The following is a 23949-nucleotide window of genomic DNA, read 5'->3' as shown; positions in this document are numbered from 1 at the left end:
GTTAAATTTACTGGTAATTTTATCAGTAATAAAATTTAATTTTGCAGAATACTAACCGTTACACAACGGAACGCTTGTTTCGTGTGATTTTTTAATGAAAAAAAAATCATAAAAATAGATGGAGAGGGATTAACTCTGCTTAACCCCTTAAGGACCAGGCCATTTTATACCTTAAGGACCGGAGCGTTTTTTGCAATTCTGACCACTGTCACTTTAAACATTAATAACTCTGGAATGCTTTTAGTTATCATTCTGATTCCGAGATTGTTTTTTCGTGACATATTCTACTTTAACTTAGTGGTAAAATTTTATGGTAACTTGCATCCTTTCTTGGTGAAAAATCCCAAAATTTGATGAAAAAAATGAAAATTTTGCATTTTTCTAACTTTGAAGCTCTCTGCTTGTAAGGAAAATGGATATTCAAAATATATTTTTTTTGGGTTCACATATACAATATGTCTACTTTATGTTTGCATCATAAAATTTATGAGTTTTTACTTTTGGAAGACACCAGAGGGCTTCAAAGTTCAGTAGCAATTTTGAAATTTTTCACAAAATTTTCAAACTCACTATTTTTCAGGGACCAGTTCAGTTTTGAAGTGGATTTGAAGGGTCTTCATATTAGAAATACCCCATAAAAGACCCCATTATAAAAACTACACCCCCAAAGTATTCAAAATGGCATTCAGTAAGTGTATTAACCCTTTAGGTGTTTCACAGGAATAGCAGCAAAGTGAAGGAGAAAATTCTAAATCTTAATTTTTTACACTCGCATGTTCTTGTAGACCCAATTTTTGAATTTTTGCAAGGGGTAAAAAGGAGAAAATTTTTACTTGTATTTGAAACCCAATTTCTCTCGAGTAAGCACATACCTCATATGTCTATGTTAATTGTTCGGCGGGCACAGTAGAGGGCTCAGAAGGGAAGGAGCGACAAATGGTTTTTGGGGGGCATGCCGCATTTAGGAAGCCCCTACGGTGCCAGGACAGCAAAAAAAACACATGGCATACCATTTTGGAAACTAGACCCCTGAGGGAACGTAACAAGGGGTAAAGTGAACCTTAATACCCTACAGGTGATTCACGACTTTTGCATATGTAAAAAAAATATATTTTTTTTTTACCTAAAATGCTTGGTTTCCCAAAAATTTTACATTTTTTAAAAGGGTAAAAGCAGAAAATACCCCCCAAAATTTGAAGCCCAATTTCTCCCGATACAGAAAACACCTCGCATGGGGGTGAAAAGTGCTCTGCTGGTGCACTACAGGTCTCAGAAGAGAAGGAGTCATATTTGGCTTTTTGAAAGCAAATTTTGCTCTGGGGGCATGCCGCATTTAGGAAGCCCCTATGGTGCCAGAACAGCAAAAAAAAAAACACATGGCATACCATTTTGGAAACTAGACCCCTCGGGGAACGTAACAAGGGGTAACGTGAACCTTAATGCCCTACAGGTGTTTCACGACTTTTGCATATGTAAAAAAAAAAATTTTTTTTTTACCTAAAATGCTTGTTTTCCCAAAATGTTTACATTTTTAAAAAGGGTAATAGCGGAAAATACCCCCCAAAATTTGAAGCCCAATTTCTCCCGATTCAGAAAACACCCCATATGGGGGTGAAAAGTGCTCTGCTGGCGCACTACAGGTCTCAGAAGAGAAGGAGTAACATTTGGCTTTTTGAAAGCAAATTTTGCTCTGGGGGCATGCCGCATTTAGGAAGCCCCTATGGTGCCAGAACAGCAAAAAAAAACACATGGCATACCATTTTGGAAACTAGACCCCTCGGGGAACGTAACAAGGGGTAATTTGAACCTTAATACCCTACAGGTGTTTCACGACTTTTGCATATGTAAAAAAATATATATTTTTTTTACCTAAAATGCTTGTTTTCCCAAAAATTTTACATTTTTAAAAGGGTAATAGCAGAAAATACCCCCCAAAATTTGAAGCCCAATTTCTCCCGAGTACGGCGATACCCCATATGTGGCCCTAAACTGTTGCCTTGAAATACGACAGGGCTCCAAAGTGAGAGCGCCATGCGCATTTGAGGCCTAAATTAGGGACTTGCATAGGGGTGGACATAGGGGTATTCTACACCAGTGATTCCCAAACAGGGTGCCTCCAGCTGTTGTAAAACTCCCAGCATGCCTGGACAGTCAACGGCTATCTGGCAATACTGGGAGTAGTTGTTTTGCAACAGCTGGAGGCTCCGTTTTGGAAACAGTGGCGTACCAGACGTTTTTCATTTTTATTGGGGAGGGGGGTTGTATAGGGGTATGTGTATACGTAGTGTTTTTTTACTTTTTATTTTATTTTGTGTTAGTGTAGTGTAGTGTTTTTAGGGTACAGTCGCACGGGCGGGGGTTCACAGTAGTTTCTCGCTGGCAGTTTGAGCTACGGCAGAAAATTTGACGCAGCTCAAACTTGCAGCCGGATACTTACTGTAATCCTCCGCCCATGTGAGTGTACCCTGTACGTTCACATTGGGGGGGGGGAAATCCAGCTGCTGCAAAACTACAACTCCCAGCATGTACGGTCTATCAGTGCATGCTGGGAGTTGTAGTTTTGCAACCGCTGGAGGCTCCATTTTGGAAACAGTGGCGTACCAGGCGTTTTTCATTTTTATTGGGGAGGGGAGGGGGGCTGTGTAGGGGTATGTGTATATGTAGTGTTTTTTACTTTTTATTTTATTGTGTGTTAGTGTAGTGTAGTGTTTTTAGGGTACAGTCGCACGGGCGGGGGGTTCACAGTAGTTTCTCGCTGGCAGTTTGAGCTGCGGCAGAAATTTTGCCGCACCTCAAACTTGCAGCCGGATACTTACTGTAATCCTCCGCCCATGTGAGTGTACCCTGTACATTCACATTGGGGGGGGGGAGCATCCAGCTGTTGCAAAACTACAACTCCCAGCATGTACGGTCTATCAGTGCATGCTGTGAGTTGTAGTTTTGCAACAGCTGGAGGCACACTGGTTGTGAAACACTGAGTTTGGTAACAAACTCAGTGTTTTGCAACCAGTGTGCCTTCAGCTGTTGCAAAAGCTACAACCCCCAGCATGTACGGACAGCGGAAGGGCATGCTGGGTGTTGTAGTTATGCAACAGCTGGAGGCATACTACTTTGGCTGGGGATGCTGGGGATTGTAGTTATGCAACAGCTGGAGACACACTGGTTTGCTACTTAACTCAGTGTGCCTTCAGCTGTTGCAAAACTACAACTCTCAGCAGTCACCGACAGCCAACGGGCATGCTGGGAGTTGTAGTTATGCAACCACCAGATGCACCACTACAACTCCCAGCATGCACTTTAGCTGATTGTGCAAGCTGGGAGTTGTAGTTACACAACAGCTGAAGGTACACTTTTCCATAGAAAGAATGTGCCTCCAGCTGTTGCAAAACTACAAGTCCCAGCATGCCCATAAGGGCATGCTGGGAGTTGTAGTGGTCTGCCTCCTGCTGTTGCATAACTACAGCTCCCAGCATGCCCTTTTTGCATGCTGGGAGCTGTTGCTAAGCAACAGCAGGAGGCTGTCACTCACCTCCAACGATCCTCGCCGCACAGGTCAGTCCCTCGTTGTCTCCGCCGCCGCCGCTGCTCCTGGGGCCCCAATCCCAACAGGGGCGCCGGGGATCGGGGTCCCCAGCACCGGGGGTTGTCTTCCCGCACCCGCTCACGTCCTCCGGAAGAGGGGCGGAGCGGGTTGCGGGAGTGACACCCGCAGCAGGCGCCCTGATTGGTCACCAGTGCCACCTCACCCCTGCAGGCTCTGGCTGTTCGGGGCCGTATCTGACGGCCCCGATCAGCCAATAATTTCGGGTCACCGGATCACTGGAGACCCGATTGACCCGGAATCCGCCGCAGATCGCTGGACTGAATTGTCCAGCGATCTGCGGCCATCGCCGACATGGGGGGTCATAATGACCCCCCTGGGCGATATGCCCCGATGCCTGCTGAACGATTTCAGCAGGCATCGGGGACCGGCTCCGCTCCAGATGGTTGCGGGGGGCCGGTAAAACACATGACGTTCTCATACGTCATGTGTCCTTAAGGACTCGGAAATGGAGACGTATGAGAACGTCATGTGTCCTTAAGGGGTTAATCATTTTTGGCGAATAGAATCCTTTTGCCATCTGATTTTTTGGAGAGAGATGCACTTACACACATGTAATAATTTTTTTAACCAAATTTCAAACATTGTGTGGTTTATTACTTTTGAGTAGAATGTCTTTGGGTGGTCCACCGTCCTGCATTATAGAGTCTTCTGAACTGCTGTATATGCGCTTGTTTTTAAAAAAAAAAGGTATTTTGTCCGACAATTTCAATAAAATTGGTGGATTGTGAAGCCCGGGTGACGGGTGTGTAGTGTGTACTCGTGCATCAGCCAACTCCAGACTGTGTCCGTTAGGCAATATATGGGTTACTGATGCAGCAGAGGTGGGGCCTTGGTCTTGGAATTTCAATTATTAAAAAAAATTTGAACATATTGTGTGGTTTATTATATTATAGAAGAATGTCTTTGGATGGTCCACCGTCCTGCATTATAGAGTCTTCTGAACTGCTGTATATGCACTTGTTTTAACAAAAAGGTATTGTTACACCGATCGCTCCGGGTCGCTGCTCCTCCCCGGAGCGCTTGCGGCGTTCACCTCCGTGCAGCGCCCCGGTCAGACCTGCTGACCGGGAGCGCTGCTCTACTGTCTCCGGCGGGGATGCGACCCGCGTAGCGGGACGCTACCTCCCGCGGCTCGCATCCCAGTCAGCTCACCTGTCCTGTCCTCCGTCATCCTGTCCTAGGGCGCGCGCGCGCCGCCTCTTTGCGATTTAAAGGGCCAGCGCGCCACTGATTGGCGCCTGGCCCAATCAGCACTTTCACCTGTGTCCTCTCTATATAAACCCACTTCCCCTTCCTGTCCTGGCCGGATCTTGTTGCCTTGTGCCAGTGAAAGCGTTTTGTGTATGTTCCAAGCCTGTGTTTTTATTTTGGCCTCTTTTGTTAATAGGTTCAGCATCCCAGTAACCCGTCTCGTCAAGCCGCTCTACATTTCTTCTGTTAACAGAGAAAAATTGGACTGCACTCTGCACTACCGCACTGAACCCCTGCCCATGAGCATTGGACTTCACCATGAAAAAATTGAATTTTTCGTTCTGCCTAACTGCACCTCTGAAGTTCTTCTCGGCCTGCCGTGGCTCCAACGTCATGCTCCTACCCTCGACTGGACCACCGGGGAGATTAAAAATTGGGGTCCTTCTTGTCACAAACGATGCCTCTCATCTGCTCCCACTTGCCTAATTCCTGAGGTTCCACCCTTACCGGGCCCTCCCAAGGCTTACCAGGGCTTTTCTGATCTTTTCTGCAAAAAGGAAGCAGAGATCTTACCTCCTCATAGCCTCCTTCCTGGTACCACTCTGCCCCGTGGCAAGCTTCACCCTCTGCCCCCCCCTCCCTATTCCCACTTCTTCTGGAGTTCATGCTGTTGATGAAGTAACCCAGGACTTCTCCGTTATCTGGAAGGAGACTCAAGAGTCGCTCCCACTGGCCTCGTCTCGTATGAAGGGACAAACAGATAAAAAGAGGGGGAGTCCTAAGGGGGGGGAGGGGGGTACTGTTAGCCGAGCGCTCCGGGTCCCTGCTCCTCCCCGGAGCACTCGCGGCGTTAACCTCCGTGCAGTGCCCCGGTCAGACCCGCTGACCGGGAGCGCTGCACTACTGTCTCCGGCGGGGATGCGACCCGCGTCTCGCATCCCAGTCACCTCACCTGTCCTGTCCTCCGTCGGCTCAGTCCCGTGCGTGCGATTTTAAGGGCCAGCGCGCCACTAATTGGCGCCTGGCCCAATCAGCACTTTCACCTGTGTCCTCTCTATATAAACTCACTTCCCCTTCCTGTCCTGGCCGGATCTTGTTGCCTCAGTGCCAGTGAAAGCGTTTTGTGTGTGTTCCTAGCCTGTGTTCCAGACCTTCTGCTGTTGCCCCTGACTACGACCCTTGCTGCCTGCCCTGACCTTCTGATACGTCCGACCTTGCTCTTGCCTTGTCCTTCTGTACCACGCCAGTCTCAGCAGTCAGTGAGGTTGAGCCGCTACCGGTGGACACAACCTGGTTGCTACCGCCGCAGCAAGACCATCCCGCTTTGCGGCGGGCTCTGGCGAATACCAGTAGAAACTTAGAACCGGTCCACCGGTACGGTCCACGCCAATCCCTCTCTGACACAGAGGATCCACCACCAGCCTGCCGAATCCTGACAGGTATTTTGTCAGACAATTTCGAAAACATTTTGCGTTTTTTTGGGGTGGATTGTGAAGCCCGGGTGACGGGTGTGTAGTGTGTACTCGTGCATCAGTCAACTCCAGTCTGTGTCCGTTAGGCAATATATGGGTTACTGATGCAGCAGAGGGGGGGCCTTGGTCTTGGAATTTCAATTATTTAAAAAAATGTAACATATTGTGTGGTTTATTATATTATTATATTATATATTATAGAAGAAAGTCTTTGGGTGGTCCACCGTCCCGCATTATAGAGTCTTCTGAAATGTTGGATATGCGCTTGTGCTTACACAAAGTTGCAAATTTAAAAAAAAAATGTATACAATTTTGTTGATTTTGGGGCGGATTGTGAAGCCCTGTGTGTACTGGTGCATCAGCCAACTCCAGGCTTTGTCCTTCAGGCAATAAATGGGTTCCTGAAGCCGCAGAGGTGGGGCCTGGGTCTGGGAATAAATAAATAAATATGGACAGGAATTAACTCTACTTCATCATTTTGGGCGAAAAAAAGTCCTTTGGTGATCTGATCTTTTGGAGACAGATGCGCTTACACATATATTGACTTAGTTTGTAAAAAAAATTTCAAACATTGTGTGATTTATTATTTTTGAGAAGAATGTCTTTGGGTGGTCCACCATCCCGCATTATAGAGTCTTGTGAACTTTTGGATATGCGCTTGTTCTTACACAAAGGTATTTCTTTAAAACATTTCTAAAATGTTGTTGTTTTTTTGGAGGGGATTGTGAAGCCCTGTGTGTACTGGTGCATCAGCCAACTCCAGGCTGTGTCCTTCAGGCAATATCTGGGTTCCTGATGCCGCAGAGGTGGGGCCTGGGTCTGGAAATTTCTAATTTTATGATAGCGGGTGCTACCAATGAGAAATCTTTGTCAAAAATGTCATATATTGTGTTGTTTTTTTTTGGGGGGGGGGGGGGGGGGGGGGGATTGTGAAGCCCTGGTGTGTAGTGTACTAGTGCATCAGCCAACTCCAGGCTGTGTCATGCAGGCAATATATGAGTTAGTGATGCCACAGGGGTGGGGCCTGGTTCTGGAAATTTCAAATTTTTGGATAGCTTGTGCTACCAATGAGAAATCTTTGACAAAAATTTCTCATTGTGTTGATTTTGGGGGGGGGATTGTGAAGCCCTGGTGTGTACTGGTGCATCAGCCAACTCCAGGCTGTGTCATGCAGGCAATATATGGGTTACTGATGCCGCAGAGGTGGGGCCTGGGTCTGGAAATTTCTAATTTTTGGATAGCGGGTGCTACCAATGAGAAATCTTTGTCAAAAATGTCATGTATTGTGTTGTTTTTTTTTTGGGGGGGGGGGGGGGATTGTGAAGCTCTGGTGTGTAGTGTACTAGTGCATCAGCCAACTCCACGCTGTGCCATTCAGTCACTATACGGTCTCCTGACACTGATGCAGTGATTCTAAGAGCGATGCCGGTAATCTGCATGTTATTCGGAATAACAGTATTATTTCACTACCCCAGCACACTCCATATGCGTTTTAGGACACAGCAAAGTGTTCTATACACCTAGAGAGGCTGTATGTAGGCTAGAAATAGCCTTTTTTTTATATCGATTCGCCGCGAATAAATTTGGATCTAAACAAACTTTTCGGGAAAATTCGTCGAATCAGCCGAATCGAACTTTTGAAAAGTTCGCTCATCTCTAATGACAACATTAAGAGAGCAATTGTGAATAATTGGTACAAGGATCTAACAGAACTTCCTGTCAATAACCCCATTGTGACTTACAGAAGAAGCACCTACCATCGGTGATTACATTAAAAAACATACACAAAAAAATGAGAAAAAGAAAAAATTGCATTGGCTGTCTGAACACAGCCCCATAGGTAGCCCCATCACCCTTGTGGGTCGTGCTCCTTTTGCAAGCACAATTCCAGAGCAAAAGAACTCAAGTTAGGAGGACACCATATTAAAATGAAACAATTTATCACATGTAGATCGGATTTTGTTGTCTTCACCATTTTCTGTGAATGTGGATATTTTTATGTTGGTAAAACGATACGCCCGCTCTTCCCTAGAATAAGAGAACATTTCAGATCTCTCACTACTGGAGTTGGTGCAACCAATTTTATCTCACACGTCACAGAATATCATAGTGGTTCCACCAAAACACCCAAGTTTGCTGCTATAGAAAGATTAGAACGTACGTCAAGTGAAGGGAACAGACAGCAAGAGTTACTTGATAAAGAGGCGAGGAGGATTTCAAGACTAAACACCACCGAAGGTCTCGGGGTAAATGACAGAAATGAAAGAAGTTATAATTGAAGTCTTACCCAGCCTGTCTTCTTGTTTCACACTTAAAGGGGTACTCCGGTGCTTACACATCTTATCCCCTATCCAAAGGATAGGGGATAAGATGCCTGATTGCGGGAGTCCCGCCACTGGGGACGCCCGGGATCATGCACGCGGCACCCTGTTTGTAATCAGTCCCCGGAGCGTGTTCGCTCCGGGTCTGTTTAAGGTCGACCGCAGGGCCGGCAACGTGTGACGTCACGCCTCTGCCCCCGTGTGATGTCACGCTCCGCCCCTCAATGCAAGCCGTAGTCACGCCTCCGCCCCCGTGTGACGTCATGCCTCCGCCCCCGTGTGACGTCACGCCTCTGCCCCTCAATGCAAGCCGTAGTCATGCCTCCGCCCCCATGCAACATCACGCCTCCGCCCCCGTGTGACGTCACGCTCCGCCCCTCAATGCAAGCCGTAGTCACGCCTCCGCCCCCGTGTGACGTCACGCCTCCGCCACCGTGTGATGTCACGCTCCGCCCCTCAATGCAAGCCGTAGTCATGCCTCCGCCCCCGTGTGATGTCACGCCTCCGCCCCGTGTGACGTCACGCTCCGCCCCTCAATGCAAGCCGTAGTCACGCCTCCGCCTCCATGTGACGTCACGCCTCCGCCCCCGTGTGACGTCACGCCTCCGCCCCCTTGTGACGACACGCTCCGCCACTAAATGCAAGCCGTAGTCATGCCCCCGCCCCCGTGTCACGTCACGCCTCCGCCCCCGTGTCACGTCACGCTCCGCCCCTCAATGCAAGCCATAGTCACGCCTCCGCCCGTGTGACGTCACGCTCTGCCCCTCAATGCAAGCCGTAGTCATGCCTCCGTGTGACGTCACGCCTCCGCCCCCATGTGATGTCACGCTCCGCCCCTCAATGCAACCCGTAGTCACGCCTCTGCCCCCGTGTGACATCACACCTCCGCCCCCGTGTGATGTCACGCTCCGCCCCACAATGCAAGCCGTAGTCACACCTCCGCCCCGTGTGATGTCAGGCCTCCGCCCCCGTGTGACATCATGCTCCGCCCCTCAATGCAAGCCATAGGCTTGCATTGAGGGGCAGAGCGTGACGTCACACGGGGGCGGAGGCGTGACGTCACACGCCGCCGGCCCTGCGGTCGACCATAATCAGACCCGGAGCGAACACACTCCGGGGACTGATTACAAAGGGGGTGCCTCAGGCGCGGGACTCCCGCGATCAGGCATCTTATCCCCTACCCTTTGGATAGGGGATAAGATGTGTAAGAACCGGAGTACCCCTTTAAGGACTGGATATACAGTTGTTTTTAAGTATTTTTGTATATATTTGTTGGTTATTCACCTGGTTACCATGGTGATACACACCTTGTCTTTAAAAACACTCCCTCTCCTGTAATCAAGCTAGGGGCCTGACGAAGCACAGTTTGCGTGACACGGACCGTCGCCCAACCCACTCCCCCACCCCCTCTGCACCTGTCCGCTCTCCCGCACTCCATGAGAATGCCAAGTTTACCTTGATGCAATAAAGAAGCTTTTCTCTATCAAAAGACCGGGTGAGTGCTCCATCTTTTCATATCTTCGTATTGAATTCATCTCAGACATATAATAATAATAATAATAATAATAATAATTTTTTACTTTATTTTTAACTTCATACAATACCATAACACAATGCAGTGCAAATTGGAGTAGATTTATACATTTTATAACCTTGGATATACAATACACAGATATTCTAGGCTATAGCAAGGGTATTTGGGTGTATTGTCTCCCTACCTTCTCCACTCAGCCTCTAAATGGTTAAAGTTACTCATAATCCCTTAAATACTCTTCTCCAAAAAGGGGCATAGGCTTCTTCATTGGTTGGTTCCCAGTTGGAAACTACTGTTACTGGTAGTTCCTCTGTAATTCTATAGTTCCCAACTGCGGGGTGCAGATCCTGTGTAGCCTTACTAGCCCCTTTCTACTTGACAAGGCCTTGCCGGAAGCTTTTCAGGTCCTGGTTGCAGCAAGGCTCGCGTTAATCCTTTCTTTTTCAGGCAACCTGGGTGTAATACTTTATTCACTGGACGGAAGGCTCAGGCGGCCTAAGGCTTGGTACAGGACCTCTGCTCTCCTATTCTGCTCTCACTAGACCCTACTTACTTGCTCTGCAGAATACAGGCTGCTCACTAGGGCAAACTCCTCCCTAGAAGAAGGGTGATTGACTGGAGTGGGATCTACCCCTGTTCTAGTACATTCTTATCCATATATGAAATATACATTATGCTATATGACCCTTCTTATTTGCTCTGCCATTACACATTTTCACCAGATGATGTCAGTAAAGTACAAGGAATACATTCTGCATCATTATACTCATAGGTAAACATAGACAACACAATAGTGCAATACTAAGACTATAAGAGTGTAAGGAAGGTAAATTAACTCTTTAAGTGCTGATGTTGGGGTTACATGTCCCACAGCTCAGTCAAGACACTGGGAAACCAGGTAGTGGGACACTGCAATGTGTCCCAAAATATATGTAAACAAAATACGGACCAAAAATGACAATTAAAGTAAAAAAAAAAAAAAAATAGGACCTTGCATTTGATTTTATATCCGTATAACTGGTTGACAAGAAAGGAAACATTGGTTGTAGTTATAAGACTTGGTTACCAGGGTACAAGTGGCGCCCCTATCTAGAGGGGTGGCTGATGTGTCACTTGCAACTGCAAAAATCACACACTTATTAACCATGATTTATCCACACAATAACCAACACGACAAAAGTACCGGGAATGTCGCATAATGCGATGGATTAAAGTACATAGTCTCTGAAGGCCTCACGAGCTGACTTCATGTATCCCCTGTAGACCCCGATGACTGTATCAGAGATCTTATTCTTGGGGTAAGTCATTATTTCCCGCGGCCTCGGTCTGATCGTTGATTTCAGGGTTTACAAACTTCACATCCAGGTGACGAATCGGCGGCAGAAGTGACATATTATTAAGACACAAATGATGACAACGAACATCATCAATCCAAAAACAATACCTGAAAAAAAAAGATTAAAAAAAATCATATGAATCTATTGACCTCCAGATTCCCTGCCGGAATGTTTTATGGCCACATAATGAGGTTCATCACAACCTGCACTGGGTAGAAAGCTGGGTGTCTGCTCTCTATAGATATACCATGTACATCTTACATGATCATGTTTCTCACCTCCTGATGAAGCAGTTGCTACAGCAAAACATGTTGGGAATGGCATGTTCATAATCTTTACATTAGTGTTTTCTTGTGTGACTGAATGGCAGCTATACAGGAGTATAATTCCCCACAATACAGCCACAGGGAGCATATACTTATACTCGTGTGACCCACAGTAGTACCAGGTTTTTATGCTTTCTGTTTAGGGATCACATACACTATAGTAATAGCCCATAACAGGTCATTTGGGCATTGGATGCACATTGTCACTTTAACATATGTAAAATGTTCTGCTATAATTGTAAGGCATGAAAGAGTTAAATAAATAGTCTCCACCCACAATCTGGGTCCTGGTCCAGTTGGCCGAACTGATTGTGGAGTTGGGGGACACCCATGCGGATGCGCCAGAAGGAGGCGTCTCAGCGGGCCAGGGTGGCGTTGGGATCCTTTGCCAAGTCACCTCAGTCCGCCCCTGAAAGATCCTGTTTAGTGGCAATATTGGCCTTGTGCTAGTGACCCCAAAGTCTAAAGTCTACTTTCAAGGGACTAAGGAAGTGGTGCAGGAACAGGGTACTGGGATAGTCAGATACAAGGAGTCTACAGCATCAAGGGCACCCGACGTCTGCCAGTCACAGTGCATAGGGACCGCCTCAAAATAGTATACCATCACCTAACGCAGACCTTCCATTGTGTGCGCACCTGGAGCCGGGTCACATGGGACACCCCCCCACTCGCAGCACCACTGACCATTGAGTAATACTACTCCCTAGTCCCAGCATACAACCCCCCTGGGCCTCCACAACTCTCATTTTACTTTTATGATAATGGGTGGTTGGGTTTTAGAGGTTGGATACATCTACGTTGGGTTTTTTGACCCCAGACTTTAACCCAGGGGTTTTGGGTTTAAAGGTTATAAACAGAGATAAGAAATATTCCTGAAATTCATTTTTGAAGGTTTTCTCAATCACTCATCCAACTTATTTCAGAATTGGCCCCTAAACTGTATGGGTGAGGTGAAGAGAACCCAATGCTGTGCATCACGACTTACCTCCCTTGGCCAGACAGTAAGTGAGGCATAGTACATCACTGCTTCATGTAATGGTAATGGACAGCAAGTATAAGAGTGTAAGCAGCGATGCTTAACTCCGAGCAGTAATCGTTGACTGGGCCGAGCGCATACAGTGTAGATGACTTGCTGATCAGCAAGTACTAGAGCAGGGACTTCGATCTTCAACAGGTGTCCCTGCTTTCTACATAGTTTCTGTAGCCCCCTGCTCAGTGAACAGGTAACGAACAGCGAGTGTAAGTGGTGATGCCTACAGCATTATTTCTTACCTCCGAGCAGCAATCATTCACTTAGCCCTGCACATAAAATGTATGCCTCACTGCTCAGTAAGTATGCCTCCTGCTCAGTGAACAGCATCACTGCTTTTCTCCAAGCAGCAATCACTTACTGAGTCGGATGCATACAATGTATGTCTCATCTCATTTATCCTTCACTGTCCCTCCCCCTATGAAATGGAATAATTAACTACATTATCTACCCCCTACCTTGTATTACCATTAGAAATCATCATCATTTTCTACCCATCTTTACCCTATTTGATCCCCCTTTCCTTTACCCTTCCTTATGCCAACCCTATCTTGTATTATCTTTTACATATTTATTCTTTGTTTTTGTACTCAGCTCTTATTGCTGTATCCTTATCTCCTCTCATAATGTTTTTTGTCGTCTCGCATTTGTATGGCCCAGTGGCTGGCTTTATCTACATTCCCTCTGTCTTTCTCCCCCACTAATGGTGATTTTTATTGACATTGCGTTTAGCATCCCACACGCTTCACAATAACAATCCTCCATACTCTCGCTAATGCGCCAGTTACTTTAACATCTTTACATGCACACGCGCTGACCGAGCCCTGTTGCATACATCGTTCACGCACATCTAGCATGCGCCAGATTATGCATCCTGCTGGCGGCCAACTGTGCGCATGCGCTGGCCGGGTCCCCGCCGTCTCCACTGTGTGCATGCTTTGCACGTGCGCTGAATGGAGGATCCGGCAACGAACTGTTCTGACAGATTGCGGTGTGCGCACGCGCCACTAGCCGGCGCTTTTGCATTTGTCCCACCAACACCGCATGATCAGTGTATGGTACAGGGATAACGCTCCCCGGACTCCTCCCTTTAAGGAGCAGAGCCTAACTGACCAGTTTAGGCGCAAAATTCTCTTTATCTTACTTAAAGGGGTACTCCCGCTGATGACAGGGGTCCCGCTGATGACAGGGGCCGGCGGTGCGTGACATCATGGCTCCGCCCCTCCTGACATCATGCCCCGCCCCCTTAATGTAAGTCTATGGGAGGGAGAGTGGTAACAGCCACGCCTCCTCCCATAGACTTGCATTAAGGTGGAAGGGCCATGACGTCACGAACCGCCATTCCCTGTATCGTGAGTCATCAGCCACAGAGCAAACCTAGCTCTGGAGAACTGATGACTCGGGGGCTGCAGGAGAGATCGCGGGGGTCCCCAGCAACGGGACCCCTGCAATCAGAAATCTTATCCCCTATCCTTGGATAGGGGATAAGATGTCTAGGGGTGGAGTACCCCTTTAAGGACAGATTAGAACCTGTTTTCTTGCTGCTGCCGCTTTGCAGGGGAGACACTTTCACCCTGTGTCCCCCACCTGTTACATCCACTACATCCATGTGTGGTGTCCCTGTACCGGATTGCATCCATTACCTTGCGGTGAGGTCCCCAAAGTCAGAGTCCCTAGGTACCGATGGGGTCCTCATCAGTAGTTAGCCCCTTGTCACCCCTGTCATAGTTAAAATTATTCAGATTTAATATGTATATATGTATATAATGTATACTTACCTTATTGTAGTGTCACAGGACCTGCGGGTCACGTGATGCGTTCCAATCCTCTATGGTTTATGGTTCAAGGACCTTTAGGGGAAGTCAGGTGATCGCCCACCATGCATTGTAACGGTGAGTGACAGCTGACTAGGACCAATCCAAAACGGCCCTGCCCATATAAGGGAGCGGCGGCCATTAAGCGATCTTTCCTCATGGGCTTCTGATAGAGGAGGATCTGCGCAGCTGTCGTCAGCAGTGACTAGGCCCAATCCTTGCGTTTTTGGGAAGGGTGGCGACAGGCCGAAGATTTATCTCAGTGTATTAACCCTCACCCTGGCGTCACGAGTGACAGGGGTTAAATTAACCCCTTACCTACTGAAACAACACCCCAGCTACACTACACCCCCCAAGGGCTACCACACATGGGTCTGAGTAAGTGGTCCATACTGGACCTGGTATTATTTCATTATTTTGGCAAACATTAATGGTAGCCATATCAAATGAGATTTACTTATGTTTGTCTTTTCTACCTATGTTTCCCTGATGAACCTTGCATTAGAAACGCGTCGGGACTGTTGTAATTTGGTTGTGGCCATTGACACAACATTTTTTCTCTTTACTGAGTGAGAAATTATTTAGAATTTCAGAGGTGGTCCATGGTTAGCCTCCAGTCCCCACCCTGCTTGTACATATTCTCTCTCTACGTTGATGTTATTTGAGGACGCTTTATTTTAATTGACATTAATAAAAGTGATGTTTTAAAGAGCTAATACTACATCCACTGTGAATTCCTGTCTTCTTACCTTGTAGTTCTCTGAGCTCTTCCTGCAGCTTCTTCAGTAATTTCCGATGATGTAAAATGGATTTCACTATAGAATTTTGTCTCTTGCGCAGAGGAACGATCAAACTAGTAAGATCTGGACAAGGAGAAATAGAGGCGGAGATGAATATACGGCGACCAATCCCATAACCTGAGCGATGGGGACACGATGAGGTCCTCTATATTCTCACCTATGTAGATGGAGACCCCACCCTCCAATATTAAAGGGGTACTCCGCCCCTAGACATCTTCTCCCCTATCCAAAGGATAGGGGATAAAATGTCAGATCGCCGGGGTCCTGCCGCTGGGGACCCCCGCAATATAGCAAGCACCCACCTGTAACTGCTTCCGTAAGCGCTGGAGGTTCTCAGGCTAATTCCTCCCGACCACGGGGATGGCAGATCGTGATGTCAGGACTCCGCCCCGTGTGTCGTCATGCCCCGCCCCCTCAATGCAAGTCTATGGGAGGGGGCGTGACGGCCGTCACGCCCCCTCCCATAGACTTGCATTGAGGGGGCGGGGCATGATGTCACACGGGGCGGAGTCCTGACATCACGATCTGCCATCCCCGTGGTCGGGAGCCAGAACCAATCAGACATCTCATCCCCTATCCTTTGGATAGGCGATTAGATGTCTAGGGGTGGAGTACCCCTTTAAACAAGTAGGGATTGTCTGGTGAAACCACCTCTATAAGTACCAGTTACACTTGTGATTGTCCGAGTCCTTCAAGGACCAATCTTGGCCATTGTCCATGCAAAAGTATAGAAGGAACAGTTGTGTCAGTACATACATGACAACTCTCTGATATGTCTAGAAGATAACGTAGAAGAGGGGGATTACCCAGGCCCCTCGAAGAACTACCAAATATCTTGGGCGCGCTCCCCCCCCCCAACCCATACTCATCTGCCCCCAGTCCTCCATGTGCTGGTGCTAGTTAGTAATGGGTGGGAATGATAGCGCTGCTGTCAGAGGTGAAGGGGTAATGAGGGGGCGACTGCTGCTGACAGTGGAGAAGGGGTAGGAGCAAGAAAGTATATATACTGCTTTAATGTTGTTGCTAATGTGTAAGGAGGGGATGAGACATTTATCAAGGGAAAGAGTATGGGGGGAGATTTATCAAAACCTGTGCAGAGGAAAAGTTGCCCAGTTGCCCATAGCAACCAATCAGATCGCTGCTTTCATTTTTAAAAGGGCCTGTGCAAAATGAAAGAAGCGATCTGATAGGTCGCTATGGGCAACTGGGCAACTTTCCCTCTGCACTGGTTTTGATAAATGTGTTTAAATACAGGGTTATAAAAAAATGTCTATTTGGTCGATACCTCCCAGTATCGACGGTCTGTTTTAGGTTTTTTTCATCCATGTCACTAAATTTTTGTAAAACCAAACAACACAATTATATTCAACAAACCTACTGGGGAATAAATCCCCTCAGGGATAACCCTGACTAAAGACCCCCTATAGAAATAATAGAACATTTAACTTTTATTTAATCAGTTAAAAAAAATCTATGTGCTTTTGCTTTTTAGCCACTAGATGGCGGCGGTGCATTCACATTTCTCAGCTCTGGGCACTCAGTGTTCTGTACTGAAATATTAGTGTCTACTATTGGATTATGTTAGATGTAATAGCCTCCGATGCCTTCAAACATAACACCTCTCCTCCTTCGTTATGTTTTAACCCCTTGGGGACGGAGCCCATTAGGACCCTAAGGACGGGAGCATTTTTTGCACATCTGACCACTGTCACTTTAACCCCTTAAGGACTCAGCCCATTTTGGCCTTAAGGACTCAGACAATTTAATTTTTACGTTTTCATTTTTTCCTCCTCGCCTTCTAAAAATCATAACTCTTTTATATTTTCATTCACAGACTAGTATGAGGGCTTGATTTTTGCGCGACCAGTTGTCCTTTGTAATGACATCACTCATTATATCATAAAATGTATGGCGCAACCAAAAAACACAATTTTTGTGGGGAAATTAAAACGAAAAACGCAATTTTGCTAATTTTGGAAGGTTTTGTTTTCACGCCGTACAATTTATGGTAAAAATGACGTGTGTTCTTTATTCTTAGGGTCAATACGATTAAAATGATACCCATTATTATACACTTTTATATTATTGTTGCGCTTAAAAAAAATCACAAACTTTTAAACCAAATTAGTACGTTTATAATCCCTTTATTTTGATGACCTCTAACTTTTTTATTTTTCCGTATAAGTGGCGGTATGGGGGCTCATTTTTTGCGCCATGATCTGTACTTTTTTTTTGATACCACATTTGCATGTAAAAAACTTTTAATAAATTTTTTATTATTTTTTTTTAAATAAAATGTATTAAAAAAGTAGGAATTTTGGACTTTTTTTAATTTTTTTTCGTTCACGCCGTTCAACGTATGGGATCATTAACATTTTATTTTAATAGTTCGGACATTTACACACGCGGCGATACCAAATATGTCTATAAAAAATGTTTTTTACGCTTTTTGGGGGTAAAATAGGAAAAAACGGACGTTTTACTTTTTTATTGGGGGAGGGGATTTTTCACTTTTTTTTACTTTTACTTTTACATTTTTTTACATTTTTTTTTACACTTGAATAGTCCCCATAGGGACTATTCATAGCAATACCATGATTGCTAATACTGATCTGTTCTATGTATAGGACATAGAACAGATCAGTATTATCGGTCATCTCCTGCTCTGGTCTGCTCGATCACAGACCAGAGCAGGAGACGCCGGGAGCCGCACGGAGGAAGGTGAGGGGACCTCCGTGCGGCGTTATGAATGATCGGATCCCCGCAGCAGCGCTACGGGCGATCCGATCGTTCATTTAAATCGCGAACTGCCGCAGATGCCGGGATCTGTATTGATCCCGGCACCTGAGGGGTTAATGGCGGACGCCCGCGAGATCGCGGGCGTCGGCCATTGCCGGCGGGTCCCTGGCTGCGATCAGCAGCCGGGATCAGCCGCGCATGTCACGGGCATCGCTCCGATGCCCGCGGTTATGCTTAGGACGTAAATGTACGTCCTGGTGCGTTAAGTACCACCTCACCAGGACGTACATTTACGTCCTGCGTCCTTAAGGGGTTAAGCATTAATAACTCTGATGCTTTTACTTATAAATTTGATTCCGAGATTGTTTTTTCGTGACATATTCTACTTTATGATAGTGGTAAATTTTTGTCGATACTTGCATCATTTCTTGGGGGAAAATTCCAAAATTTTATGAAAAAATTGAAAATTTAGCATTTTTCTAACTTTGAAGCTCTCTCTGCTTATAAGGAAAATAGATATTCCAAATAAATTATATATTGGTTCACATATACAATACATCTACTTTATGTTTGCATCATAAAATTGATGAGTTTTTACTTTTGGAAGACACCAGAGGGCTTCAAAGTTCAGCAGCAATTTTTCAATTTTTCACAAAATTTTCAAAATCTGAATTTTTCAGGGACCAGTTCAGTTTGAAGTGGATTTGAAGGACCTTCATTTTAGAAATACCCCATAAATGACCCCATTATAAAAACTGCACCCCTCAAAGTATCCAAAATTACATTCAGTAAGTGTGTTAACCCTTTAGGTGTTTCACAGGAATAGCAGCAAAGTGAAGGAGAAAATTCAAATTAGTCATTTTTTACACTTGCATGTTCTTGTAGACCCAGTTTTTTAATTTTTACAAGTGGAAATAGGAGAAAAAGCCCCCCAAATTTGTAACCCAATTTCTCTCAAGTAAGGAAATACCTCATATGTGGATGTCAAGTGTTCGGCGGCGCAGTAGAGGCTCAGAAGGGAAGGAGCAACATTGGGATTTTGGAAAGTGAATTTTGCTGAAATGGTTTTTGGGGGGTATGTCAACTTTAGGAAGCCCCTATGGTGCCAGAAGAGCAGAAAACCCACATGGCATACTATTTTGGAAAATACACCCCTCAAGGCACGTAACAAGGGGTCCAGTGAGCCTTAAAACCTCACAGGTGTTTGACGACTTTTCGTTAAAATCGGATGTGTGAATGAAAAAAATTTTTTTTTCACTAAAGTTCATTTTTCCCCCCCAAATTTACCATTTTTACAAAAGGTAATGGGAGAAAATGCCCCCCAAAATTTGTAACCCCATCTCTTCTGAGTATGGAAATACCCCATGTTAGGAGGTAAAATGCTCTGCGGGCGAACTACAATGCTCAGAAGAGGAGGAGCGCCATTGGGCTTTTGGAAAGCGAATTTGTTTGGAATGGTAGTCAGGGGCCATGTGCGTTTACAAAGCCCCCCGTGGTGCCAGAACAGTGGACCCCCCCCCACATGTGACCCCATTTTGGAAACTACACCCCTCACAGAATTTAATAAGTGGTACAGTGAGTATTTACACCCCACTGGCGTTTGACAGATCTTTGGAACAGTGGTCTGTGCAAATGAAAAATTACATTTTTCATTTTCACGGATCACTGTTCCAAAAATCTGTCAGACACCTGTGGGGTGTAAATGCTCACTGCACCCCTTATTACATTATGTGAGGGGTGTAGGTTCCAAAATGGGGTCACATGTGGGTATTTATGTTTTTGCGTTTATGTCAGAACCGCTGTAAAATCAGCCACCCCTGTGCAAATCACCTATTTAGGCCTCAAATGTACATGGTGCGCTCTCACTCCTGAGCCTTGTTGTGCGCCCGCAGAGTATTTTGCGCCCACATATGGGGTATTTCTGTACTCAGGAGAAATTGCGTTACACATTTTGGGGGTCTTTTTTTCCTTTTAACACTTGTGAAAATAAAAAGTATGGGGCAACACCAGCATGTTAGTGTAAAAAATGTTTATTTTTTTTTACACTAACAGGCTGGTGTAGCCCACAACTTTTCCTTTTTATAAGGGGTAAAAGGAGAAATAGCCCCCAAAAATTTGTAGTGCCATTTCTCCCGAGTACGGAGATACCCCATATGTGGCCCTAAACTGTTTCCTTGAAATACGACAGGGCTCCAAAGTGAGAGAGCGCCATGTGCATTTGAGGACTAAATTAGGGATTTGCATAGGGGTGGATATAGGGGTATTCTACGCCAGTGATTCTCAAACAGGGTGCCTCCAGCTGTTGCTAAACTCCCAGCATGCCTGGACAGTAAGTGGCTGTCCAGAAATGCTGGAGGCTCCGTTTTGGAAACACTGCCGTACAATACGTTTTTCATTTTTATCAGGGGGGACAGTGTAAGAGGGTGTATATGTAGTGTTTTACCCTTTATTATGTGTTAGTGTAGTGTTTTTAGGGTACATTCACACTGTCAGGTTACGGTGAGTTTCCCGCTAGGAGTTTGCGCTGCAGCGAAAGATTTATCACAGCCCAAACTTGAAGCAGGAAACTTACTGTAAACTCGCCTGTGTGAATGTACCCTCACATGGGGGGGGGGGGGGGGAGGTGGGGGCAAACCTCCTGCTGTTTCAAAACTACAACTCCCAGCATGTACTGACAGACCGTGCATGCTGGGAATTGTACTTTTGCAACAGCTGGAGGCACACTGGTTGAAAAACCTTCAGTTAGGTTCTATTACCTAACTCAGTATTTTCCAACCAGTGTGTCTCCAGCTGTTGCAAAACTACAACTCCCAGCATGTACTGATCGCTGAAGGGCATGCTGGGAGATGTAGTTATGCAATAGCTGGTGGTACGCAACTACAACTCCCAGCATGCCGAGACAGCTGTTTGCTGTTTGGGCATGCTGGGATTTGCAGTTTTGCAACATCTGGAGGGCTACAGTTTAGAAACCACTGCACAGTGATCTCCAAACTGTGACCCTCCAGATGTTGCAAAACTACAAATCCCAGCATGCTCAGACAGCAAAGAGCTGTTTGGGCATGCTAGGAGTTGTAGTTTTGCAAGATCTGGAGGGATACAGTTTAGAGACCACTGTATAGTGATCTCAAAATGCAGTCCTCCAGCTGTTGCAAAACTACATATTCCAGCATGCCCAAACAGCTGTCTGGGCATGCTGGGAGTTGTAGTTTTGCAACATCTGGAGTGCTACAGGTTAGAGACCACCGTATAATGGTCTCAGACTGTACCCTCCAGATGTTGCTAGGCAACTTACCGGCTTCCATCGGATCCAGGGAGCCGTCCTCTTCTGCCGCACGCCGATCACTGTCGCCGATCGCGTCCCTCTGCCTCCGGACGGGTAAGTGGATCTTCGGCGCCGGTCTCCATCGTTTCCTCATTCTGCCCCGCCTATTGCGTGTGGGCAGGACGGGGAAAACAAAAGTAAACCCCCCCGCCCCCGATCTGCTATTGGTGGTCGCGTCTAGACCACCAATAGCAGGGATAGGAGGGGTGGCACCCCTGCCACCTCACTCCTATCCCTTCAGGGGGATTGTGGGTGTCTTAGACAACCGCGATCCCCCTTATATTCCGGGTCACAGGGTCACTATAGACCAGTAATGACCCGGAATCGGCGCAAATCGCAAGTGTGAATTCACTTGCGATTTGCACCGATCGCCGACATGGGGGGGTCTGATGAACCCCCTAGGCCTTTGCGCGGGGTGTCTGCTGATTGATATTAGCAGTAGTCCCGGTCCGGTCCCTGCCCGACACGCGGCGGGGACCAAAATTCCCACGGGCGTATGCATACGCCCTTCATCCCCAACAGGTTAATATCGCTCTGTGCCAGTTCCCTGTAGTTAGAGCGCTCTTGTTGCTGAACTGCGGTAACGGAGGCTATTAATCTAACATACCGTATTTTTCGCCATATAAGACGCACTTTTTCTTCCCCAAAACTGAGGGGGAAAAGTCGGTGCATCTTATACGGCGAATACACATTAAAACCCTGTCCTATCGCGGCGGTCCCTGCGGCCATCAACGGCCGGGACCCGCGGCTAATACAGGACATCACCGATCGCGGTGATGCCCTGTATTAACCCTTCAGACGTGGCGATCAAAGCTGACCGCCGCGTCTGAAGTGAAAGTGACACTAACCCGGCTGCTCAGTCGGGCTGTTCGGGACCGCCGCGGTGAAATTGCAGCGTCCCAAACAGCTTAAAGGACACCGGGAGGGACCTTACCTGCCTCCTCGGTGTCTGCTCCGTGCCGTGCTGAGAAATTGTAAAGCACCACTGCCATCTAGTGGCTAAAAAGAAAAAGCACATAGATTTTTTATCTTATGAAATTAAAGTTAAAGGGGTATTCCAGGCAAAAACTTTTTTTTTATATATATATATATATATATATATATCAACTGGCTCCGGAAAGTTAAACAGATTTGTAAATTACTTCTATTAAAAAATCTTAATCCTTCCAATAGTTATTAGCTTCTGAAGTTTTCTGTCTAACTGCTCATTAATGATGTCATGTCCCGGTAGCTGTGCATGATGGGAAAATATCCCCATAGGAGCTGCACAGCTCCCGGGACGTGAGTCATCATTGAGCAGTTAGACAGAAAACAACAACTCAACTTCAGAAGCTAATAACTATTGGAAGGATTAAGATTTTTTTTATAGAAGTAATTTACAAATCTGTTTAACTTTCCGGAGCCAGTTGATATATTAAAAAAAGTTTTGGCCTGGAATACCCCTTTAAATGTTAAATTATTTCTATAGAAGGTCTTTAGTCAGGGTTATCCCTGAGGGGATTTATTCCCCGGTAGGTTTGTTGAATATATAGTTGGCCCAGAGACCCCTAGGGGAGAGTTTTTTGCACACAACACAATTACACCCTTTTTTCTAATGGTTTTTGTGCACAAGTTCTCAAAAAGGTGTTTTCTATGTTTTGCCAGAGAGAATAAGGGAGCGCAAGGGCCTCTCTGCAATACATTAATCTATTCGTTGACTTCCATGTAATGAAACATTCACTTGTACACGTCCTTCTGGGTGTTTCGTGTGAGTAAAGAAGAGTCTACATAGTGCACCACAGTCCGAAACCTGTGAAGATCCTCATCTACATTAGACATTACTCGTACATGAGCTAAGAAGCACCCCAGAGATTGGTAAATTCAGTAAAACTGCTAAAAGAATCATTTAAAGGAACAGTGACCAAATATCCATTGATCTGGCTCTAAGAACTGTAACATTTGACACTATTTCAAAGTATCTGTAAAACATTTACATATTACAAGAAATTCTGTGAAGTTATAAACCATTGGGATCAGTGGCATCGCTAGGGGGGGGGGGGGCAGAGGGGGCCATGGCCCCCCTAGATCAGGCCGTGCCCCCCCTTGTGCCCCCCCAATTTAAAATAAATAGGGATGTCCTGAGTATCGGGGCCAGGGGCGGACTGACCGGCTGGGTAAAGAGCCCGCTGCAGCTGCTGAGGATATCCCTGCGCTGCTCCTGGTCTGCGTATCATTAGCAGAGACAGGCAGAGCAGGGATGAAGGTCCTGATGATGGCTCCGCCCCCAGCACTGGAGAGGGCGGGGCCGAGAGCTGACAGGCCTCCGGAACACAGAGCAGCTTCATGTGAGGTGAGTGATGTCCCGCGTCCTCCCTCTCTCCCCCCTGATCAGCAGTCTATCCTGGGGCTGGGTGATGTGTATAGTAGCAGTCTAGTGGGGTCACTTTCCCTCCTTCAGTGTCCACAGGTCACATTACCAG

The 23949-nt window shown here is 46.4% G+C and overlaps 1 protein-coding gene across 1 annotated transcript in view; it reads right to left on the bottom strand.

Annotated features, from left to right (window-relative positions):
• Positions 1 to 10271: 10271 nt before the first annotated feature.
• Positions 10272 to 23949, bottom strand: part of LOC130357560 (uncharacterized) — a 71943-nt gene continuing 58265 nt past the window's right edge. The window contains exons 8-9 of the mRNA XM_056560261.1: positions 15379 to 15492; positions 10272 to 11566 (exon numbers count right to left, since the gene is read on the bottom strand). Coding sequence (XP_056416236.1) covers positions 11478 to 11566; positions 15379 to 15492 — 203 coding nt within the window. The 3' untranslated portion in view covers positions 10272 to 11477. The remainder of the gene's footprint in view (positions 11567 to 15378; positions 15493 to 23949) is intronic.

Source organism: Hyla sarda, chromosome 2, assembly GCF_029499605.1.
Source record: "Hyla sarda isolate aHylSar1 chromosome 2, aHylSar1.hap1, whole genome shotgun sequence".
Lineage (NCBI taxonomy): Eukaryota > Metazoa > Chordata > Amphibia > Anura > Hylidae > Hyla > Hyla sarda.
The sequence above is the reverse complement of the archived record's forward strand: the minus strand, read 5'-3'. Positions and strand labels throughout refer to the sequence as shown.